This window comes from Peromyscus leucopus, chromosome 10, assembly GCF_004664715.2.
Source record: "Peromyscus leucopus breed LL Stock chromosome 10, UCI_PerLeu_2.1, whole genome shotgun sequence".
Classification (NCBI taxonomy): domain Eukaryota; kingdom Metazoa; phylum Chordata; class Mammalia; order Rodentia; family Cricetidae; genus Peromyscus; species Peromyscus leucopus.
The window spans coordinates 12,645,966-12,665,764 of record NC_051071.1 but is presented as its reverse complement, the minus strand read 5'-3'; the positions used below and the strand labels follow the sequence as shown (position 1 = coordinate 12,665,764).

Below are 19,799 nucleotides of genomic sequence, written 5' to 3'. Positions count from 1 at the left end.
GATATATATCAAAACAATAAATTCCATAATCAAATGCAGATTTTGAAATTGAAAGAAATATTTGCAATGCAAATTTCAGAAAAGGCTGAGGTGTTTAATATATGAAAGTTCTTAAACAACATTCAGATACACATCCTAGCTGGAAAAATAAAAGACAGAGTTTTCCAGAGCAAAAACCATAAATATCTAATATACATATGAAGAAATGTCCAGCTTTACCAACATTTACAGAAAATTATGATAAAGCAAGATTCTAACTTATGTCTACAATATTTGACTGAAAAATTGAAAATTGAAATATCTACTGATAATTGAGAGAATAATGTTTGATTTGGAAAAATATTTATGATTTCTAAGCAAAACAAAATTAGAAAACAGTATGATCCCGATAGAGTACCTAAATAAATTATGTCAATTAAAACAAAATTATAAAATAATATTGATAATTTTAAAATAATATTTAATGTTATAAAATACTTGTGATTATAATTACATTTTTCCAAAAACAGAAAAAGAAAAAATTTTGCAATGATTTTCTAAATAATTATCAATGAGTATATACTATTTTTATCAAATTTTGTAAATGTTATCTTGCTGGATTTAACATCTTATAGGATCCAGTTAAACAATAAATTTCTCCTCTGTGAATTTAATAAGTAAATGTAAATTTCAACAAAATTGATGATAAAGTGTTAAACAGAACCAGACCAAAGGGGTAACTTTACTTTTAAAGTGAGCTCCTCCCCCAGGATGGAGCCATTCATTAGTGTACCTAGAGCGAAAGCATGCACTCCACTTCTGATTCATGGATTTGCTGTGTCACATTGAAAGACATCTTTTCAATCACATCCATAGCATCAATTAAGGAAATACATTACTGAGGCCCAGATACACACTTCCGGGTGGATTCGTCTGCTTTGATTACAAAGAAGGACTCGTTCAGTCCACCTCAGACACCAGGTTTTCCGCAGGGCCGCACCCCCTGGGCCGACACTGACGGCTTCCAGGAACGCCTTGCTCTGGTCTCTCTCGCTGCGGACTTGGTCCTGCCCCACGGTTGCTGTTCTTTCCCTTGTCACTGGCTGGACGGTCCTCAAACATTCTCCTGCTTCAGGTCACAGGAAGCTGGGCTTCCACGGGACAGAGTCATCAAGCTGCCCCCTCCCCAGAGGGCTGGGCAAGGAGTTCTCACCTCGAAAGTCCAGGGGCAGTGCAGCCAGAGGAAGAAGTGAGGTCAGAGGGATAGATTTATTCTAAGCATACACTCTGCCAAAGCATGGATGCAGAGAAAATACATTTTTAAAGTTTGAGACATATTTAATGCAGCAAAAGGTTTAATTTTAAATGTAACAGAAGTTCTAAAAATAAAAAGAGAAATGAAGCATAGAGGAAGAAGCAGCATTTAAATTTGGGGATTTTTCCAAAAACCCAAAATATATCAAAACACAAGATGTACAATGTAGATCAAGAGATTTGTATTAAAAACAAAAACAAACACAAAAAATCTAGGGCTGGAAGATGGTTCAGTCAGCACAGTACTTGCCTCCTAAGCATGAAAATGCAAATTCAATCCCCAGAACGCATATTTTTAAAAAAGAAATGGGGGGGAGGCACCCTTGTAATCCCAGCATTGAGGAGGCAGAGGCAGGCAGGCCCCTGGAGCTCCCCGCCAGCCTAGTCCACTTGTCAGGTTTCAGGTAGGAGACTGTCACCAAAAAAGACCGCCCCTGTGGAGGGCATCTGGGCTTGCCCTCTGGCCTGCGTACACTGTAAGACTCATTGAGGACACTGTAGCCAAACACTGAAACCCAAAGACAGAGTAAAACTTTCCAAAAAGTCAGAAAACAATTCATTACCTTCAAAGAAACAAGGACCACAGCTAATTGTATCAGAAATTATGTGAGCAACTCAATGGGCAATCTTCTTTAAATAAAAGAGAAAAATGCCTATAAACTTAGGGTTTCATGCCCTGTGAAGTATCCTTCAAGAAGGAACACTGAATGAAGAATTCCAGAAAATCAATAAATGATGTATTTCAAAAGAATCTGGGAGCGTCTGTTGCTGATAAACTGGCTCAGAATCCCAGAGAGAGGTTCAGAAATGCAGGAAGATTCTGAGAGCAATGAGAAGAGGAAAAATCAGAGAAAATGTAAATGCAAAGTAAAATCATAATGACACATCACAGTCTTCCAACCCCTGGTAGAAGTAAAACATACAACATTTACCCAAAAGAACAGGGCAAGTAGCACATCCAACGGCCACTGCATTGCCATGGAGGTGGAATGATATTAGTTTGTATATAGACCAGAGAGAAACTATAAAGAATAGTACAATAATGTGTACTTGACAAGAAATACAAGGAATATAAAATAATGAAAATAAATCATAAAGAAAGGGAGGAAGCTGAGTAACAGAGATGTAAAACCTGGAGAAGGAAGCATGTCATAAAGTGATCCAAATGTTTAAGTAACAATTGACATTTAGTGTAAATTTAGTGTAAAAGTACTAAATTGTCAAAGTAACTGAAAAACACACTGACCTGCTGGGTACAACACATCCTAAGGGAACAGAGGCCTGAAAAGTGAGAAGGTGGAGAAGTCAGTAGTTGTAAAGCACAGGAAAAACTTTTAAAAGACAGTGTACTTACACATCTCCAACACCACAGATCTATGGATACTTTGCTCTTCTGTAAGGAGGACCTCAAGAATACCAGACCAACATTGCCACTAAGCCAGACTTCCAGCCCAAGAGACAAAACAAGATGCTTCATGATATAAAGGGCCAATTGATGAGGAAGGGACAATTCCACATAACTTAATTCCAAAAGAAGATCACAAATAATATTGATAGGAGAAATGGACCTATTCATGATCAGAATGGAAGATTTGGTAGACCTCTGTGACTGATCAAACAAGCAGGCAAAGATACTTGTATATGTAATCATACAAGTACAGTGTTGTGTGTGTGTGTGTGCCTGTGTGCACGTGTGTGTCAAAACACAAGAGATTGAAAAGCATAATTAACAAATATGACTGAATTAAACTTACATAGAAATTACATCTAACAACTGAAGAAAATACGTTATTTTCAGGAAAATGTGGCCATTTGAAAAATGGATCACATCTGGTCAAGTTTCAACAAATACCAAAGTGATGGAGTATTATAGAATGAGTTCTCCAGCTGTAACTGAACTGAAATAGAAACCAAATAATCATTAACTCCTTAGTGTGCGTGTGTGCATTCACATACACACAGTAAATAATAATATAAAAAAATTGTTGGGCCAGCACAATGGCTCAGAAAATAAAAGCACTTGCTAAACCTGAAAACATGAGTTTTACACACAGTGGAAGGAGATAACTGACTTCCAAAAGTTGTTCATGCATTATGGCATACATTAGCGTGCACACACACACACACACACACACACGTATACTCGCTTGTGTATGCATGTGCACACACTTGCACACACACATGTGCAAGCATGGTAGTAATTTTTTTAAGTTCAAAAAAGAAAGTCTAAAAGCCAATGATCCATCTGAAAAGTCATATGCCAACAGGAGAAAAACAGAAAATTATACTCATACACAACAGAAAGAAAAGTTAGAAAGCTACAAAAAAAATAGATATTAGAAAAATAGCAAAAGTTCAAACATTGGTTCTTTAAAAGTACTAATGCAATTAACAAATTCTTGTCAATAAGAGAGAGAGAGAGAGAGAGAGAATAACCACTGTGAAGGCAGAAATGGAGAGTACCAATTTAGATCCTTTCCCATTAAAAATGTGATCACTTCTTCACCCTCAAGCAGGAAGCAGAGAGAAGGAACTGAGAGTGGGGTGAGTCTCCAAACTCTCAAAGCTCACCCATAGTGACTTTCTTCCTCCAGCAAGGTTCTGACTCTGAAGGGTTCCACAGCCTTGCCAAATAGCCCGGCCAAACAGGTATCAAAGGTTTACACATGTGAGCCTATGCAGATTCTCATTCAAATCAGCACAGGTGATGCACTCAGTTAAAATGCCCAGAGTTCTGTTCTGAGGACTTGGGCACTCTTTTGTCCGAATGTTATATTTCAATTAAATTGAAACAAAACAAAACAAAATTCTTGAAGAACAGAGCCGTTCTTGTGCTGTGGGTCAGTTGGTAAACGCTTGCCTTCATGCAGGAAGCTCTGGATTTGATTCTCAGCGTGACATAAAACTGGGCGTGCTGGCATATGTCTATAAACTCAGCACTCAGAGGATCAGAAACACAAGGTCATCCTCGGCTACACAACGTGTTTCAGGGCAGGCTAGGCTACAGGAGAACCTGTCTCTAATTAACTCATGAATTAAAACCATTCTTGTTTGAGTTGGTATCAGTCTTTACTGTTCAGAACCATCCATTGCCCTCTGGAGGTCAGAACTCTGCTGTGGCGATTCCCTTGAGGTCCAGTTTATTGGAGTATAAATGTGAAATGACTAAAACTTCAGATCACGGCACGCAGAGACTAGCCGTGTTAGCCACACTCTCTTTCTGATGTCAGCTCTTTTAAAACCTTTTTTTTTTTTTTTGCTTAATTTCATTATTAAATCTACCTCTTCAAGTTATTAAAATCATGTCATTCTGGTTGTGTTAATTTCCAACTTAAGCTTCAAACTGAATTTCAGGTTATTTCTTCCTCAGGCCGTCAGCAGTGGCTCGGGGTGGGTGGGAGCAGTGTGATCTCCTCTCCACCCTGTGTGTTCTTCCGACTCGGGTAGGAGGAGTGGGGCTGGGCATGTCTCACTGGCTTCCCTGGGAAGGCTGCAATTCCCTCATCACCGGATGCTTCTCTAGGAAGCCTGGCCCACTGTTTCTGCCCTGTGTTCTGCAGGGATGGCGTGCTGTGGTCCTTGCCTCTCTCCACAAGTAGGATGCTCTCTGTCACCCCCTCCTCGCCCTGTGAATCAGTTACTTTCTTCATCACTGTGGCCCAATATCTTACAGAAACATCCTAAGTGCGGAAGGCTCGTGTCCTCCACGATCTCTGGGGGACAGTCTTGTCACACCAAGTGCAGCAGACGGTGGCAGCAGGAGCGTGAGGCAGCAGGTCCTTACATCTTGACAGGTCGGAAAGAAGAGCGCAAGCGCAGCTCAAGCGCATATGGGACTGGAGAGATGGCTCAGTACCTCAGAGCACCGGCTGCCCCACCAGGGCCGCTAGGTTTGGTTTCCAGCACCACGTGGTAGCTCACAACCAACCACAGCTCCAATTCCAGGGCATCAGCACCCTCCTCTGGCCTCTGGGGGCACAGTGTGCTTACATTCAGGCAAAGCACCCATCCACATAAAATAAAAATAAAGTTTTACAAATAAAAGATTCCAAGAAAATATGACCTTTAAGTCCCAACCCCAGCAAACCATTTGTGCTAGCCAGGCCACAGCCCCAAAGCTCCCACAGTCTCCAAAGCAACCCCAAACACATGAGCCCACAGGGGACAGTTCCGTTCAAGCTGTAACATCCCGGAAGCACCGAGCCCTCGGTTGGTGGAAGGAAGGGCGTAGAATGTCCGCAGGAGTGTTTATTGGAAAGGCTAACTTCCTCTCCACCTCTTTAAACTGCGGGGAGCCTGGGTCGGGTAGACGGGGTCTGTGGCAGGGCTGTTTACCCACATTGGCATTTCTTGGTAGAATGTTGGGACTGTAGGTGGTAGGCCCACTCACCTCCATCTGGACCTTAGCCAGGGCCTAGGGCATCCCTGCTGACGCCCTGTTATACTGTCTCCAGACACCTGGGCCTTTTGTTCATCTTCACAGCATGTGCTGAAGAGGAGGATAGGACAATTCCGTACTAACTGAAGATAGAATGCAATGGGAAAGGAGATCGCAGCAATCTGTTTTGCAAAGCAAACATCTTAAAAATCAAGAGAGTTGTGTTACTCAGCGATGGAAATATGAATAATTCAAGCTTACCTGAACTCTACGTGTATATAGACTTCTCATTTTAATAGAACTTGTCCATCGACAACATATCTACTCTTACAGTCTTAATGTGATTGACGATCAAAATGAAACAAGTCTAAGCATTGCAGGGTATACCACTGGAGGCAAAGTAAGCTGTGAAAGCCAATAGAGTGAGAACCACAGGAAAAAGAGCCCGAGGGAGCAGGGACTAATGTATCAACGTTTAGTGGGAGAGCAATCTTTTGTTACAGTCAGTAGCAGCAAAGATGAGCTTTCTCCCAGAAAGACAACATGATTCATATTCCACACAGTGCAGTGAATAAGCCACAGGGCTGCACTATCGCTGTGAAGAATGTCACAGAGTCACTGAAAAGACCGTCTGCTTCTCCTAGACTCACAGTTTCACTTGACGGATCCAAGATTTCCTTCAAGGAGGTTTGCTTTCCTGATCTTTTTTCCTTGTCTAGACATTTCCCGTCTCTCACAGTGTGACACACGCAGCAGGGGTCTGATACAGTAGACGAGGACAATTGTTTTCTAATAAAAATACTCAATGGTGCTGATTATGAAGGCAAAATATTAGTTGTCCTTAAATATCCCTTAGTGTAGCCTAAATTACCTTTAAGAGATCTTGCCTTTTCTGTAATTCATAGATTGCTCTTGTTATAAACCTTTGAAAAGTTCTGTGAATAAATTGTATGAGAGATTCAAAAGCTTTGATTATCCATTAGCAATGGAAGATTGTAAGATTAGATTTCATGTAATTTAGAGCAAGATTCTTAATGTGGATGTTCATGTGGAATCATATCTGAAGACATTGTGTCCAAGCATATAATTGTTGTGGGATATCTGTACACTGTGTGAAGTGTATTGCTGTGATTAGTGTAATAAAAAGCTGAATGGCCAATAGCTAGGCAGGAAGTGTGGGCAGGATTTCTGGGGAGAGAAAAGAAGAGGAGAAGAATCTAGGTGCACAGGGGACACCAGGAAACATGGAGAGGAAACGGGAGGTGCAATATGGAAGAGAGGTAACATGTGATAGAATGTAGATTAATATAAATGGGTTCACTTAAGTTACATGAGCTAGTGAGGAACAAGCCTAAGCTACAGGCTGAGCTTTCATAATTAATAAGAAGTCTCTGTGTTATTATTTGGGAGCTGGCTGGCGGGATAAAAAAAGATATCATTTATCTTTTATTTTTTTCTATATTCTTGGAGATGTCTTCACAGTTCATTTTAAAGCAAAATACTGAATGTCACTTAGGTGACATCATCACCTAAAATATTACTGGTAAACTCCTTGTTAGAGTCAAGCAGAAAGAATTCACATCTTTCTTATGACAAGGAGTAATTAAAAAAAAAATGACCCATAAAATCAGTTTCTTGTCACATAAGGCAATACCAAACAACATTGCCTCTTGTAAAAGAGAAACAAATTATGATATTAGACTGACATTTCTATGAAAATAAATAAGTAAAGCACACCTGTAATTAAATGCCGATGAAATACACTAAGCAATCATTGAAGAGGAAGTATTTCTCTAAACAACATTGGTATAAGAACTGCCTAACTGGGGCTGGAGAGATGGCTGGGTGGTTAAGAGCACTGGATGTTTGTCCAGAGGCCAGGTTCAATTCCCAGAACACACATGGTGGCTCACAACTGTCTGTTACTCTAGTCCCAGGGAATTGTCTGGCTTCTAAGAGCACCAGGCATACATGTGATGAACAGACATGATAGATGATAGATAGATAGATAGATAGATAGATAGATAGATAGATAGATAGATAGATAGAGAGATAGACAGACAGGTAGATAGATAGAGACAAAGCATCCATACACATAAAGTAATATGTAAATAATTTTAAAGAACTATTTAACTTTACAGACCTCTGTAAGACTTTATCTTGCTTGAATTACTCTGGTTTTAAGAACAGATTCACACTTCTTTTTGGATTTTAAGTGAACAGTTGGCTTACATTATGGGAAACTCAAATTCCACAAATCTCTTGATTCCCTGAAAGTGGATATTTTCTTGTGTAGCTCAGTACTTACAGGTATGACTACCTATAAGACACTGAGCACCAACTAGTGAAACAATATTCTGAAAGGTTTGAGCCATTTGGACCATTTGTGAAATCAACAATGCAGGACCATTCCAGCCTGTACCTCTCTCCCCACACAGCCTGCCTCTTGCTTCAACTTTGCTTCTCTCTCTCAATTTTTAAATAGTATTTCTGTGCTATGAAATATTTGTGTATCCTAGGAAATTTGAGTCACAAAAATAGAAGGAAAAACACCCAGAATTATATTAGTTTCTTTCCCTAGGATTTTGAGTAAATAATTATAAACTGAACAAAACATTTCACATCTTTTTTTTTTCAGTGTGAGAGAGAAAACATGTTTTTTTTTTTAAATCATTCAGACTTTACATAAATTTTGTTAATATGCATGGAATGCTTTAATGGTTAATTGCATCCAAGGTCTTTACTAGGAAAGCAATAGCTTTAAACTTTATTTCCATACTTATTTTGTGCAAGCAGAGTCCTAATCTTTGGATTATTTCATTAACAATAGAAACACTTTTTAAAACTTATTTATTTTATGTGTGTGGGTGTTTTGTCTGCATGTATGCCTGTGCACTGTGTGTGAGCCAAAAGAGGCCATCAGACCCCCTGGGGCTGGACTTAGACAGTTGTGAGCAGTCATGTGTGTGCTGGAAATTGAACCCATCTCTTCTGAAACGGTAGCCAGGGCTCCTAACCCCTGCATCATCTTGTTGTTTTAACTTTGGCACAGCGGCTGTGCCTTAATCAAATGCTATTTCCACCAGCAATTGTGACTCCAAAGTTATCGGCCTGCTGCTTCTCTGGCAACAGTCCGGCCATTTAGGCTACAGCCTGGCAGGAATTCTATCCCCACAGGCACCAGCTCTGTGGCTGCCGCTAAAGGTAGCTTTGACAAAATCTCTATCATTCTATTTATAAATAAGACTAGAGACTCAAAGGCTGGGGTGAAAACCTGCTAGCTCTGGGAAGCTGGGTTGTAATTAGCTGACCTTCTCTCCTTGCTGGTGTCTCCAAAAAAGAGCATCCTTCCACTCCCCCAAACAAAAAAAAGCTGCACTACTCCAAATCCCTCTCTACTATTTCGAGTGTGGCTCCCTATCTCTCCCAGATGCCCTCTGGTGCTCTAGGATTACTCTCTGTCAACTAGTTGCTAACTCAGCCTCTTGACCCAAGGTTAATTTTATTTAATTAATGCAAATGCAAAATCAGGGTTCACTGTGTGGTTGAATATCCCCCAACACCATCTCTCCAGCCCCAAGGTAGAAACACTTTCAAGGCTATTTCTAAAGTCAATTGCTTATCTCTGTGCAGTTGTCCGAATTACAATTTAATCATTAGTGCATCCTGCCTGGAGTTTCATTGTCCCCTCTATAAAAATCTTGATTCACTTAAGAGATGAAAAATGATTCTTGGTTGCTCATGTTTATTTTTAATGGCCAGACTTTACTTGGTTTTACTATTCATGGATTATTGATTCTACAGAATAAACTTTACACACAAGCTGGCAAAGTCTTTGAACTAAGGATGGGAAGCTGTAGGAAAAGTGATCAGACCTTTACGTCCCTTCAGTCATTCAGCAGTTCTCTATCTCTGATTCTAAACCAAACACCATAAGATGAAAGACTTCAAAGAGTGGTAGATGAGGAAGACAGACACATAAACACAATTATAGGACAGACGCCCAGTGCTAAGACCAGAGCAGACAGGAGATTTTGTCAGACACAGAGGGGAGCAGCTAAGCTCGCCTTAGGGAGGTCCTGGAAGCCTTTTTTGAAGATATTGGAGCCTGAGCTCCACTTGAACTGAAGCAAAATTTAGCCAGCTTCTCCCAGCCATCCCTGGCTAGAATTTATCTGTGGACTTTGACCAGAGGAACTGTAGTTTGGGTCTCCTTGGCCTCCACGTGTATCACTGGGCTAAGTGTCTTGGTGAAGAGAAACACTACTTGAATTACTTTTAAAACCTAACTACACAGCCATCTCCTTCCATTTCTTCCTCTTGACAATCTTTATGTGAATTTCCCTTTTGATTGTGTGACTGAAGCTCCCTGGAAAAGCCACCCCTTTGTTAAAGACTCTGCAGACTGATAGATTGGAATTTCTGTGATTGTTAGCTGGAATGTTGCAGATCAAAAGCCAAAATTACCTTGGGCTGTCCTTAGCCCCCTTGATGCGGGTTTACCCACTCACCTCTGTATCTTATCTAATGTTCTTTTAACTACCAGGTAAAACCTTTGGAATCTGTTAGTTTAGCTGATGGTGGGCTTTCACCATCAAAAAGCTAAGACTGTCCCCAGGAAGCATGAGACCTGTGGCAGAGATGTCCTGCTTTGCTGTGGCCTGCCTACCTGACGTCCCCACTAATGAATTTAGGAGATGCATTGATTTATGGCTGTCTTTCGTTCTCTGATGATATAAATCATATTGTGACTTGGATGATGGACATTAATTAGGGACAACCTGAATCCAGGTTCCCAGGCTATGGGCACTCATTTAGCTCAGAATAAATTCCTTTTCACTCCCTTTGGAATGAGAACTGTGTTTTATGACAATTGTAAAAAAAATTATATGCTTGCCATGCTTTTGATTTTTAGAATTGAGTTTATTGATTTTCTATGTACTTAGCCTGCATTTTTGTTTGTACACCACATGTGTGCTTGACGTCCTTGGAGGTCAAAAAGAGGTATTGTCAATCCCACTGATCAAGAATAAGACCACTACTACAGTTTAAAGCCAAATTTGAAACAAGCTTTAATTAAATACTGGCCAGGTGGATGGGCTCTGGGTTTCCAGAAAATGGCCCCGAGTCACCGTGTGCAGTAGTTTAAGTATTTCCCATCAGGTCCAGTGGGGGCCAGCATACATCCTGACGTATTTCCTGCCTGTGAACCTCCCGCCCACATGTGGTCAAGCACATCTGGTGCAGATGGGTCAAACAAACTTGTTTAGGGGAGAAAACATGAGGTTTGTTATCTCCATACACAATAGCCTTCAGCATTTCAGGATCTGTCCCTGGGCAAGGGGCTTGCAGATCAGAGGCATTTTTGTTTCATAGATCTCTAAGGTGTAATAATTAAAACTTAAAATGTAGCTTTGGCTCTCACAGTATCTGATGGAGTTACAGGTGGTTGCGAACCACTCTGCTGGTAATGGGAATCGAACCTGGGTCCTCTGCAAGAGCAAGTGCTGGTAACTGCTGAGACAGCTCCAGTCCCACCACACTACCAGAAAGATTAAAAGGAAGAACAGAATCTAAGCGTTGTTTGCATACGGAGTGATAAGGATGTTCATATACAGCTGGAGGTTAGACAATTTGGAAAAGTGTTGGCAGAACAGAACGAAACTGGTCTTACATACTGTTTGACTTAACATTTCCCTCCTGGGTACACACTCAACATAAACGTGAGCTATGTTCACCAGCAGGCATTTTCACAAGGAGTGGTGCAAATCAAGCCCAAGAGTGGTTACAGCCATACCTGCTCCTAACTACAAAATACACAGTGCTTATCAACAGCTTACTGATATGATAAGCTTGTTGGTATGATTATAAATAGGAAGGATGTTGATAAGGTTGACAGACCCGGGTCCTAACACATCTGGATTGTGCTTTTCTCTGTATGTCTTAATACTACACTTCATGGTTTGCTTTGGTTTGTTTTCTGAGATTTTGCAACTGTAGCCCAGGCTGACCTCAAACTGAAGATCCTCCCGAAAGCTAAAAATGATACATTGTAACAGAAAGCAGGAAAAGGCTGTTTTTTTTTTTAAGTTTTAAAATCACCCACGATGCAGAAACAACTGCTCTCAATACTTTCGAGTTATTTCCTTCCCTTCTGAAGCAGGCTCGCTTGGTCTACCCTAGCCTTACCCCAGATTTTATTTATCCATAGAAAAGAATCTACTGGGTCAAGGGCATTATTTAAAATCTGTGTTTCTTCTTCATTTCCCTCTAGAAATGGCGCACCAATTCACAAACTGAGCAGCGGCATGGTGTGAGGGCTCCGTGTGGCTCAGCCCAGGCCTGAATGGCTTATCACTCCTGATCATTTTAACGCGTCACGGCTTAAAAGGGGACTCAGGATCCTGGCATTCCCGGCACACTAACTAGGTCACCTTCGGCTGCAGGCCCGGTTGCCCCTGCTCGCCTCTCGATGGGAAGCCTCTGCAGGGTCCCGGAGCGCGCCCGGCAGCCCCAGCCCCACGTCCCTGGCGGCTGGCCCAGCCCCGTTGCCCGGGGAACCGCAGCACGCCGCTGCGCTCGCCGATTAGCCGGTGTGTGAGTGGCGAGGCCGGGCAGCCCAGGCATGGAGCTGCCGGACCCCGTTCGTCAGCGCCTGGGCAACTTCAGCCTCACGGTGTTCGGCGACTCCAGCCGCACCGGGCCCGAGTCCAGCGAGGCCGCGGGTGAGTGGCGAGGGCGCAGGCCCACGCGGGGGTGTGGCTCGCGGGCGGCCGCACGGGCCGTGCCCGGGTGAAAAATGGCGGCTTCGGCTTCCGCCGCGGCACTTTTTTCCCTGCACCGGAGGCTGCTGCGGCCCTGCGGGCGCCCGCGGACCTCAGCCGCGGCAGCTGCTGCACCCGGTGTCCCTGTCGCCGAGGGGATTGGAACAGAGAGCAGGAACGCCTTCTCCCCCGCACGGCCGGCCGGCCTTCCGGGCCGGGTGAGGGGAGAGCAGCCGCGCCCTCCACTCGCACCCGCGGGAAAGCCGGCTGGGTGCAGACCCTCCCGGCCCTGAGGCCCGTTCCTCGCCAGCCAGCCTTCCAGCGGGGCACAGGGGAGGAAAGGGGGTGTCCTTTCATTGAACGAACCTGTTTAAACCACTGTCCACGCGGCCGCCGGACCCGCGCGGCCTCCCTCTGCCTGCTCGTCCTTCCCCTCCATGGAACAGAAATACCACCGAGCTGACTTCGGTCTCCGCTCCCGAACCATGACCACAGCAGACGCGGTTGTCACAATGAACTGGGGGAGTAGAAATCCTTTCTCCTGCTTGGCCGTGGGAAAGTTGAAATGGCCTTGCTATTTGTCACCCTGGTCATTCGCCCGATTTAGGCTGTGTGGAGAAAAACCTGAAAAGTTAGGTTGTCCTGTTTCTGATTCCGAGAGTGAGCCTGTCCGAGCACTAGAATCTGATAATTCAAGGTCTCCGGGAACAGGGCAGGTACTGAAAAGACAGGGTGGTGTTTGTTCTGCCGTCCTGGAGGCTGCAGAGCCTCGGCGGCCTTAGGTGGTTCTATGGATGCCAACTGAACCACCTGCGGGCACTGGGACTGGAAATTCATATGGTTTTCATGTGTCACAGAAGTATTTTTTTCCCCAACCACTCAAACGTGAGAAAAGCTGTTGAAGTTCACTGTCTGTGCCAAGACAGGTAACTAATTGGTCAGTAAAAGCCGCCTGTCCAATTATATAATGCTTTAATTTTATCTCATTGCAGAACTCAACTTGAACTTTTGTAAAATTTAATGAATTCACATTTTGCACCTCATTTATATTTTGGCCTGATTTTTCAGTTGCATAAGTTGAATTGTTGAAGTGTGGACATGACACTACATAAAATAAAGCCCAGGCATGCTAAGAAGTCACTCTACCCAAGCTGTATCCCCGTAGCTTTTAAAAAAACAACAACAACGTTGAGTTCCAGGAAAGGCGCAAAGCTACACAGAGAAACCCTGTCTTGAAAAACAACAACAACAAAAAAACAACAACAAAACGTATTTTGTTATAGTGTAGTCAAGAAGTGCCTGGGCTATCCTGAAACTGGCTACGCAGTCGAGACTGTCTTTGAACTTGAAATACTCCTGCCTCGGTCTCTGAAAATGTGGACTACTTTCCTCTCTAAAGGTTCTGAAACTGTCAGCTTAACCAATATATAATCATTTTCCTGCCTTCTTGGTGAGTCTGACCTTAGACAGACTGTAACAAGTTTTTATCCTCTAACCCCACCTCCACCTCACCTCACCTCCACAACACCTCACATCCACCTCTCCTCACAACACCTCACCTCCACAACACCTCACATCCACCTCACCTCACATCCACAACACCTCACATCCACAATCTTTAGAATTAACAGATTTAAAAATTCATTCTTATATTAGGAATGATTTAAAAATTAAGGCAATCCAAAACAGACCACAATAGTCAGACATGCTCTTAAAACTTAAAGGAAACTTGTTATGGAATAGAATATTTAACTATGTAAAGATGTGCTGCATTTGTTTTACCTTGCCTGCCTAAGTCACCTGATTGGTCTAATAAAAAGCCGAATGGCCGATAGTTAGGCAGTAAAGGGATAGGTGGGGCTGGTAGATGGAATAAGTAGGAGGAAGGATCTAGGCTCAAGAGAGGAGAAGGAGGAGAGAACGAGGGAGACACCAGGGACCGGCCACCCAGGCAGCGGCCAGCCAGGCAGACATGGAGGAAGCAGGCAAGTAGGACATACAGAATGCAAGAAAGGTAAAAGGCCCCGAGGCAAAACACAGATGAAGAGAAACAGGTTAAAATAATTTACAAGAGCTAGTGGGACAAGCCTAAACTAAGGCCGAGCACTCATAACTAATAATAAGTCTCCATGTCATAATTTGGGGGCTGGTGATCCAAGAAAGCCTGCTGCAGAAACTTCTAGAGGCCATGCTTGTCTCAAAAGCATTAGATGTCAATAAAAAACAAAAAACAAAACTATGCAGATAAAAAGAAAAATGTTACAAAGTAGTTTATGTTAGTATCTTTCTAAATTCTTTCATTTAGAAAAGCCAATTTAAAATAAGAATGTAGTTAAATTTATAATGTATTTTTAGGGCTCAATTTTTAAAATTAAATTCTTGTTGAGGACCTTTTCCCTTATACAAAAGCAAAAGATATTGGGTCATCAGTCTGACAAATGGAACTTGTGTGGCACAAACGGGTATATGTATGACTGTGCATTTGAAAATTTGTTCTTTCTGCTTATGCAGGCTTGATATTCACAGTGTATAAAGCAAGATTCTAAATAGGAAATGTAAGTGTAAATCTGTGCTTACACTGAGACTGTGTGATTACAAGTAAGAAAGGAAGTGGCACTGTTTGTGAATACCCATTAAGTGTGACAGGCACACTAGTAAGAGTGAAATGACTTCACAAGCAGCCTTTGAGTGGTCTTCTGTTATCATTCCAGAGATGATTAAAGGAATGCTCAGAAAGATGTGATAATGCATCCCAACTCTGGCACCTAATTCCCTGGGCTTCTGTCTTCATCGGGGCTTCTGTTGTTGTGAAGAGACACCATGACCACAGCAACTCTTAAAAGGAAAACATTTAATTGGGGCTCAGTTCAGAGGTTTAGTCCATTATCATCAGGTCAGAAAGCATGGCCGCACACAGGTGCTGTAGAGGTAGCTGGTGTTCTACATCTGGATCTGCAGGCAGCAGGAAAAGAGAGTGACACTGGGCCCAGCCTGCGCATTTGGAACCACAAAGCCCAACCCCAGTGACGCACTCCTCCAACAAGGCCATGACCTATGGAGGCCATTTTCATTGTGATCACCACAGCTTCTAAAGCCCGTGGTCTCTTCAGTACTCCATCTTAGATGAGAAGAATAGGATTCTTTGCCAGCACTTTTTATTTTTTATTTTGTGTGTATGAATGTGTACCGCATGCATGTCTGGTGCCCACCCAGGCCAGAAGAGAGCAGCAGATCTCCTGGAATTGGAGTTACAGATGGTTATGAGCCACTGTGTAGGTGCTGGGAACTGAACTCTGTCTTCTGCAAGGACAGCAAGAGCTCTTGACCACTGAACCATCTCTCCAGCCCTAACGGCACTTCTTATACACAGTTTAGAGTGATAAATACCTGTCAGGTAAAGACTTCTACTGGACTGCAGCATGTAATCAAGGAAGGATTTGTAGGGAAATGGTGCTAGATTAGCATTAAGGAATGTGCAGGATTAGGATTTGCTGAAAGGGGGATGTCTTTATAATTTGAGATTAATTATTATATAAGAGCTAACCTATAAAAGATTCATTTTTATTCATTCATTTTATAGCTCTTTATAGAGACTCTACAAAGGCAACAATAGAATTTCATATTCACATTGCTCTTTTGGATTTTAGTTTTTTTCTGAGACAAGGTCAGATGTGTAGCTCTGACTGCCTCAAACTTGCTCTTCCCTGTCTCTGAGCGTTAGGGTGACAGGAATGCACTACTACGCCAGCTGATAGTCCTTTGCTCTTTATTTTTCCCTTTCTTACTGTGTAGTCCAGGCTGGCCTCAAACTCAAGTGATCCCCTGTCCCCTAAGTGCCATGATTAAAGGCTTGTGCCACCATGTCCAGCTTGATAGTCCATATTTAATCCAAACCCCAGTCTGCAAACTGCCAGCAGACTGTAGAAGCAAATCCTTGAAGGACATGAAACACACCCCAAGCAACTAGTGTCTGAAGTAAACGGTATGCCGATGAACATACTGTTGGTGATTATAAATAGGCCTAGAATGTGGAGTTTTACTGAACCAGTGTCAATGCTCAGGGATATGAGGGCTTCTGGGGCATCGGCCAGGACTTAAACTGTGTCCCTTCTGCCTCCTGCACAGATAATGAGATGGTCTCCAGCTTGCCGTTACAGATGTCCCTGTACTTCAACTGGTACTTTTTCCCGCTCTGGTGGGTGAGCTGCATTGTGATGCTTCACCTGAAGGTGAGTCCACCTCACTGCTGGGCCTGCCGCCCTCCCAGCCCTTTCTACCCCACCTCCACGTTACCCAAGAAAGACTTTGCAAGCATGCCCTGCCTTTTCTTCGTTTCAGTACTCGGTCTTGCCCGATTACTACAAATTCATTGTGATCACTGTCATCGTCCTCATAACCTTGATGGAAGCGATCCGGCTGTACCTGGGCTGCATGGGGAACCTGCAGGAGAAGGTGGGTCCTCCCCTCCCTTAGGGCTGTGCTGGAGACAGCTAAAGATTCAGTACAACTAACGCAATGGCCGGGGTGCAAGTGGAGCCAGCCGGGGGCTAAGGATCAGCTCCACCTGAAGACTCGTGCCACTGTTGATCTCCTGAACTCTGCTTCCTTCATGGACTAGAGGAAAATAATCCTGACGAGTTCACTGAGAAGAAGTGCGGTGACGCCTATGGAGTATCTGAACACAAAAACTCTGAGCAGTTGGCAGCGTTTCTCACTTCTTCTCAGTCTTGAAAATATTCAGTCAGTAGTAGAGAAGGAGAGTCAGCAAGACTGGGAGAGAGTCGAGGCGGGTAATGGGGGTGAACACGATCAAAGTACATTCTGTGCATGTATGTAGGGGTTAAAAATGGTAAATTAAATGTCTGCTTGGAACCTTAAGAAAAATTATAAATTCATGTCTAATGCCAGGCCCATGTTTTCTGAATCATCACCCTGCCTAAGTATTTACAGTTACTGAAGTCTTTAGAAAATCCTGCGGTTTGCTAAGCCCTTCATTATAGCCCCACCCAGCGTGTCTTATTGTTCTCTTGCCGTTTCTTAAGCCAGCCATACCAGGCTGACGTGTTGATCCCTAGTCAGGCTGGAGCTTCACGGGTGGGATGCTCCCCTCTGCACACCCTCGAAGTCTCCCTTTCCAGCCCTTGGTCTCTGCACCTTTAAATGTTGCACTTCACTGTTGACCAAGTGGGAGCTGTGTCACGTGAAGACGGCGTTCTCATCTCAGGACAGGGACTGTGCGCACTCCTGAATCACTCATGGGGCCCATACTGTACGTCTTTGTAGTGCTGAGCACCTGTCTGTATGTGTAACTCAAACAGAACTGTATTTTACTAGTCTTAGAACTCTTGATATCTTGTATCACTGCAGGTTCCTGAGTTGGCTGGCTTCTGGCTTTTGAGCCTCCTCCTACAGTTGCCGTTAATCCTTTTCTTGCTCCTTAATGAAGGCCTGAGGAACCTGCCCTTGGAAAGAGCAGTACATATCATCTTCACTGTCTTCCTTACTTTCCAAGTCATCTCAGCGTTTCTGACCCTGAAGAAAATGGTCAATCAGCTGGCGGCCCGTTTCCACCTCCAGGACTTTGATCGGCTGTCTGCAAACAGTGCAGTGGTGAGGAGGAGGAGGCCGTGTCCAGAAGAGCTCTGACCCAGCGCTGAAGAGGTGACGTCTGCAGATAAGGCAGGAAGACTGAGAGAGTGACAGGACACCTGAGACCAGGCTGGGAAAGGGCACGAGTGACCTGGGTTGTTGTGTCCTCCAGCTCTGAAATTCCATGGAGGCGATACGAAGACGCACTATGGTACATGAAAGCAGTGTGTTAACCATGGAGCTGAGGGGAGTCCAGCAGACACTAAATTTCTTGTTTCTGATGTTGACTTTTCAGGGGTCTATTGGTAGTTGTAATCTACCACCCTTTCCTTAATGTTTCTAGCTGTCATCTGTAGCTGGAAATGAATGGAATCTCAGGAAAATCCAGTTTTGGCATTTGTCAGCACACTCCAGGACATGGCCACACCGGGAGCAGTGGGCCAACACAAGACAAACTCTGGTGTTTCTGTGGACTTTTGGTTTCATTTGCTTCTGTTTTGGCAGGGCCACAGGCTCTCAACACCATGCCTGGCTTTCTGTGTGGATTCTGGGGATCTGAACTCAGGTCTGGCAAGCCTGGACACAGCAAGTCCCAGGCTAGCCAGAGCTACAACAGCAACACAAATTTTAAGCTGGGTTAGTTAATAAGGAAAATGATGAGAAAAAAAGGGGTATTTTATTAAAAAATACTTTCGTCTAAAAATATTTTGTCAAAGTGTGTCAAATGTAAATAATCTATGCCAGAGTGACTGCCCTGGCACAAAACTGGAATTTAGTTCTCTGTGATTAAAGCAGCCAGGTGGGCATGGTGGTGTACACCTTTAATCCTAGCACTTGGGAGACAGAGGCAGGCCAATCTGGCTCTATGAGTTTGAGACCAGCCTGGTCTCCATAAACAGCAAGTTCTTCCTCCAAATCCCAGTCTACTCTAAGTAACATTCAGAAGAGATCTGCATAAAGGGACAAGGATTTTATCTTATTAACGTAGTGTCTCCTGCTGCCTGTTGATTTTCTCAGGCATTCAACTGCTGAGGAAATTTAGTCCTGGTTCACTTGTGTATCTATTTATGTTGAAGCTTTATGAAATAGCCACTTTATAAACAAGTATTAAGATGATTCCAGCACATTTCATAACCTATGTATCTATGGCCAGAAATATGTCGAGGTGTGAGCCTGCACCTTAGCCCAATGCATGACAGGCTCATGGGTAAATGCCTATGAGTGTAGCACATGCATGCAAAGTGGACAATAAGTGCCGGCTTTTACACCACGTGCATTACATCTGGATTTTCAGCATTTAAAATCTTGTTAAGAATCTTGTGATATATTTGAAAAGCAATTGTACATCCACAAATGAGCGATGATGATATATGGACCTGGTCACTAGTATTTTTTTTTTTTAAGCTAGTACTGTAGATCAAACATTCTACCAAGCCAAATATTCTGTTTTGTTTCAAAAGTAGAAGTTGAGTTAATACATAAAGGACTTCTGTATAGGTGGAGCACTAACTGTTGTGTGCTCATTTATATCTTGAATATTCATGTTCCTCGAGTATTCAAGCCTGCTAAAATGCAAAACTTAGGAAAACACTTCACCAAGCTGCTGTTCTCCAAAACTGGAGTTGTTAGTGGTCCTAACCTTTCCCAGGCTTGTGTTCACATGGTCTTAATTATAACATAATTTTCATCTTACACAAAGATAATTAGACATGCCCAGACAGCAGACCTCTAAACAGTGTCTCAGTGATAGTTAACAGGTATTAGCACTGCTCACC

General features: G+C 43.1%; 1 protein-coding gene and 1 long non-coding RNA gene across 3 annotated transcripts; one reads left to right on the top strand and one right to left on the bottom strand.

The window, feature by feature from the left end:
- Positions 1–562: 562 nt before the first annotated feature.
- On the bottom strand, positions 563–13,409 carry LOC114697945. Its single transcript, XR_003735275.2, has 3 exons — positions 12,802–13,409; positions 2,540–2,574; positions 563–1,266 (listed from the first exon to the last, which is right to left on the bottom strand). It is a non-coding gene; the product is annotated as an uncharacterized LOC114697945 (long non-coding RNA).
- Positions 11,828–19,526, top strand: Tmem17 (transmembrane protein 17). 2 transcript variants are annotated; one of them, XM_037208951.1, is made up of 5 exons: positions 12,314–12,396; positions 13,719–13,885; positions 16,561–16,664; positions 16,774–16,887; positions 17,803–19,526. In XM_037208951.1, the coding sequence occupies exons 3-5, from the start codon at positions 16,569–16,571 to the stop codon at positions 18,079–18,081; spliced, it is 489 nt and encodes a 162-aa protein (XP_037064846.1). In that variant the 5' UTR covers positions 12,314–12,396; positions 13,719–13,885; positions 16,561–16,568; the 3' UTR covers positions 18,082–19,526. The 2 variants fall into 2 exon arrangements, with proteins under 2 accessions (XP_028732183.1, XP_037064846.1); XM_028876350.2 differs by lacking the exon at positions 13,719–13,885 and having other exon boundaries at positions 11,828–12,396.
- Positions 19,527–19,799: the final 273 nt, after the last annotated feature.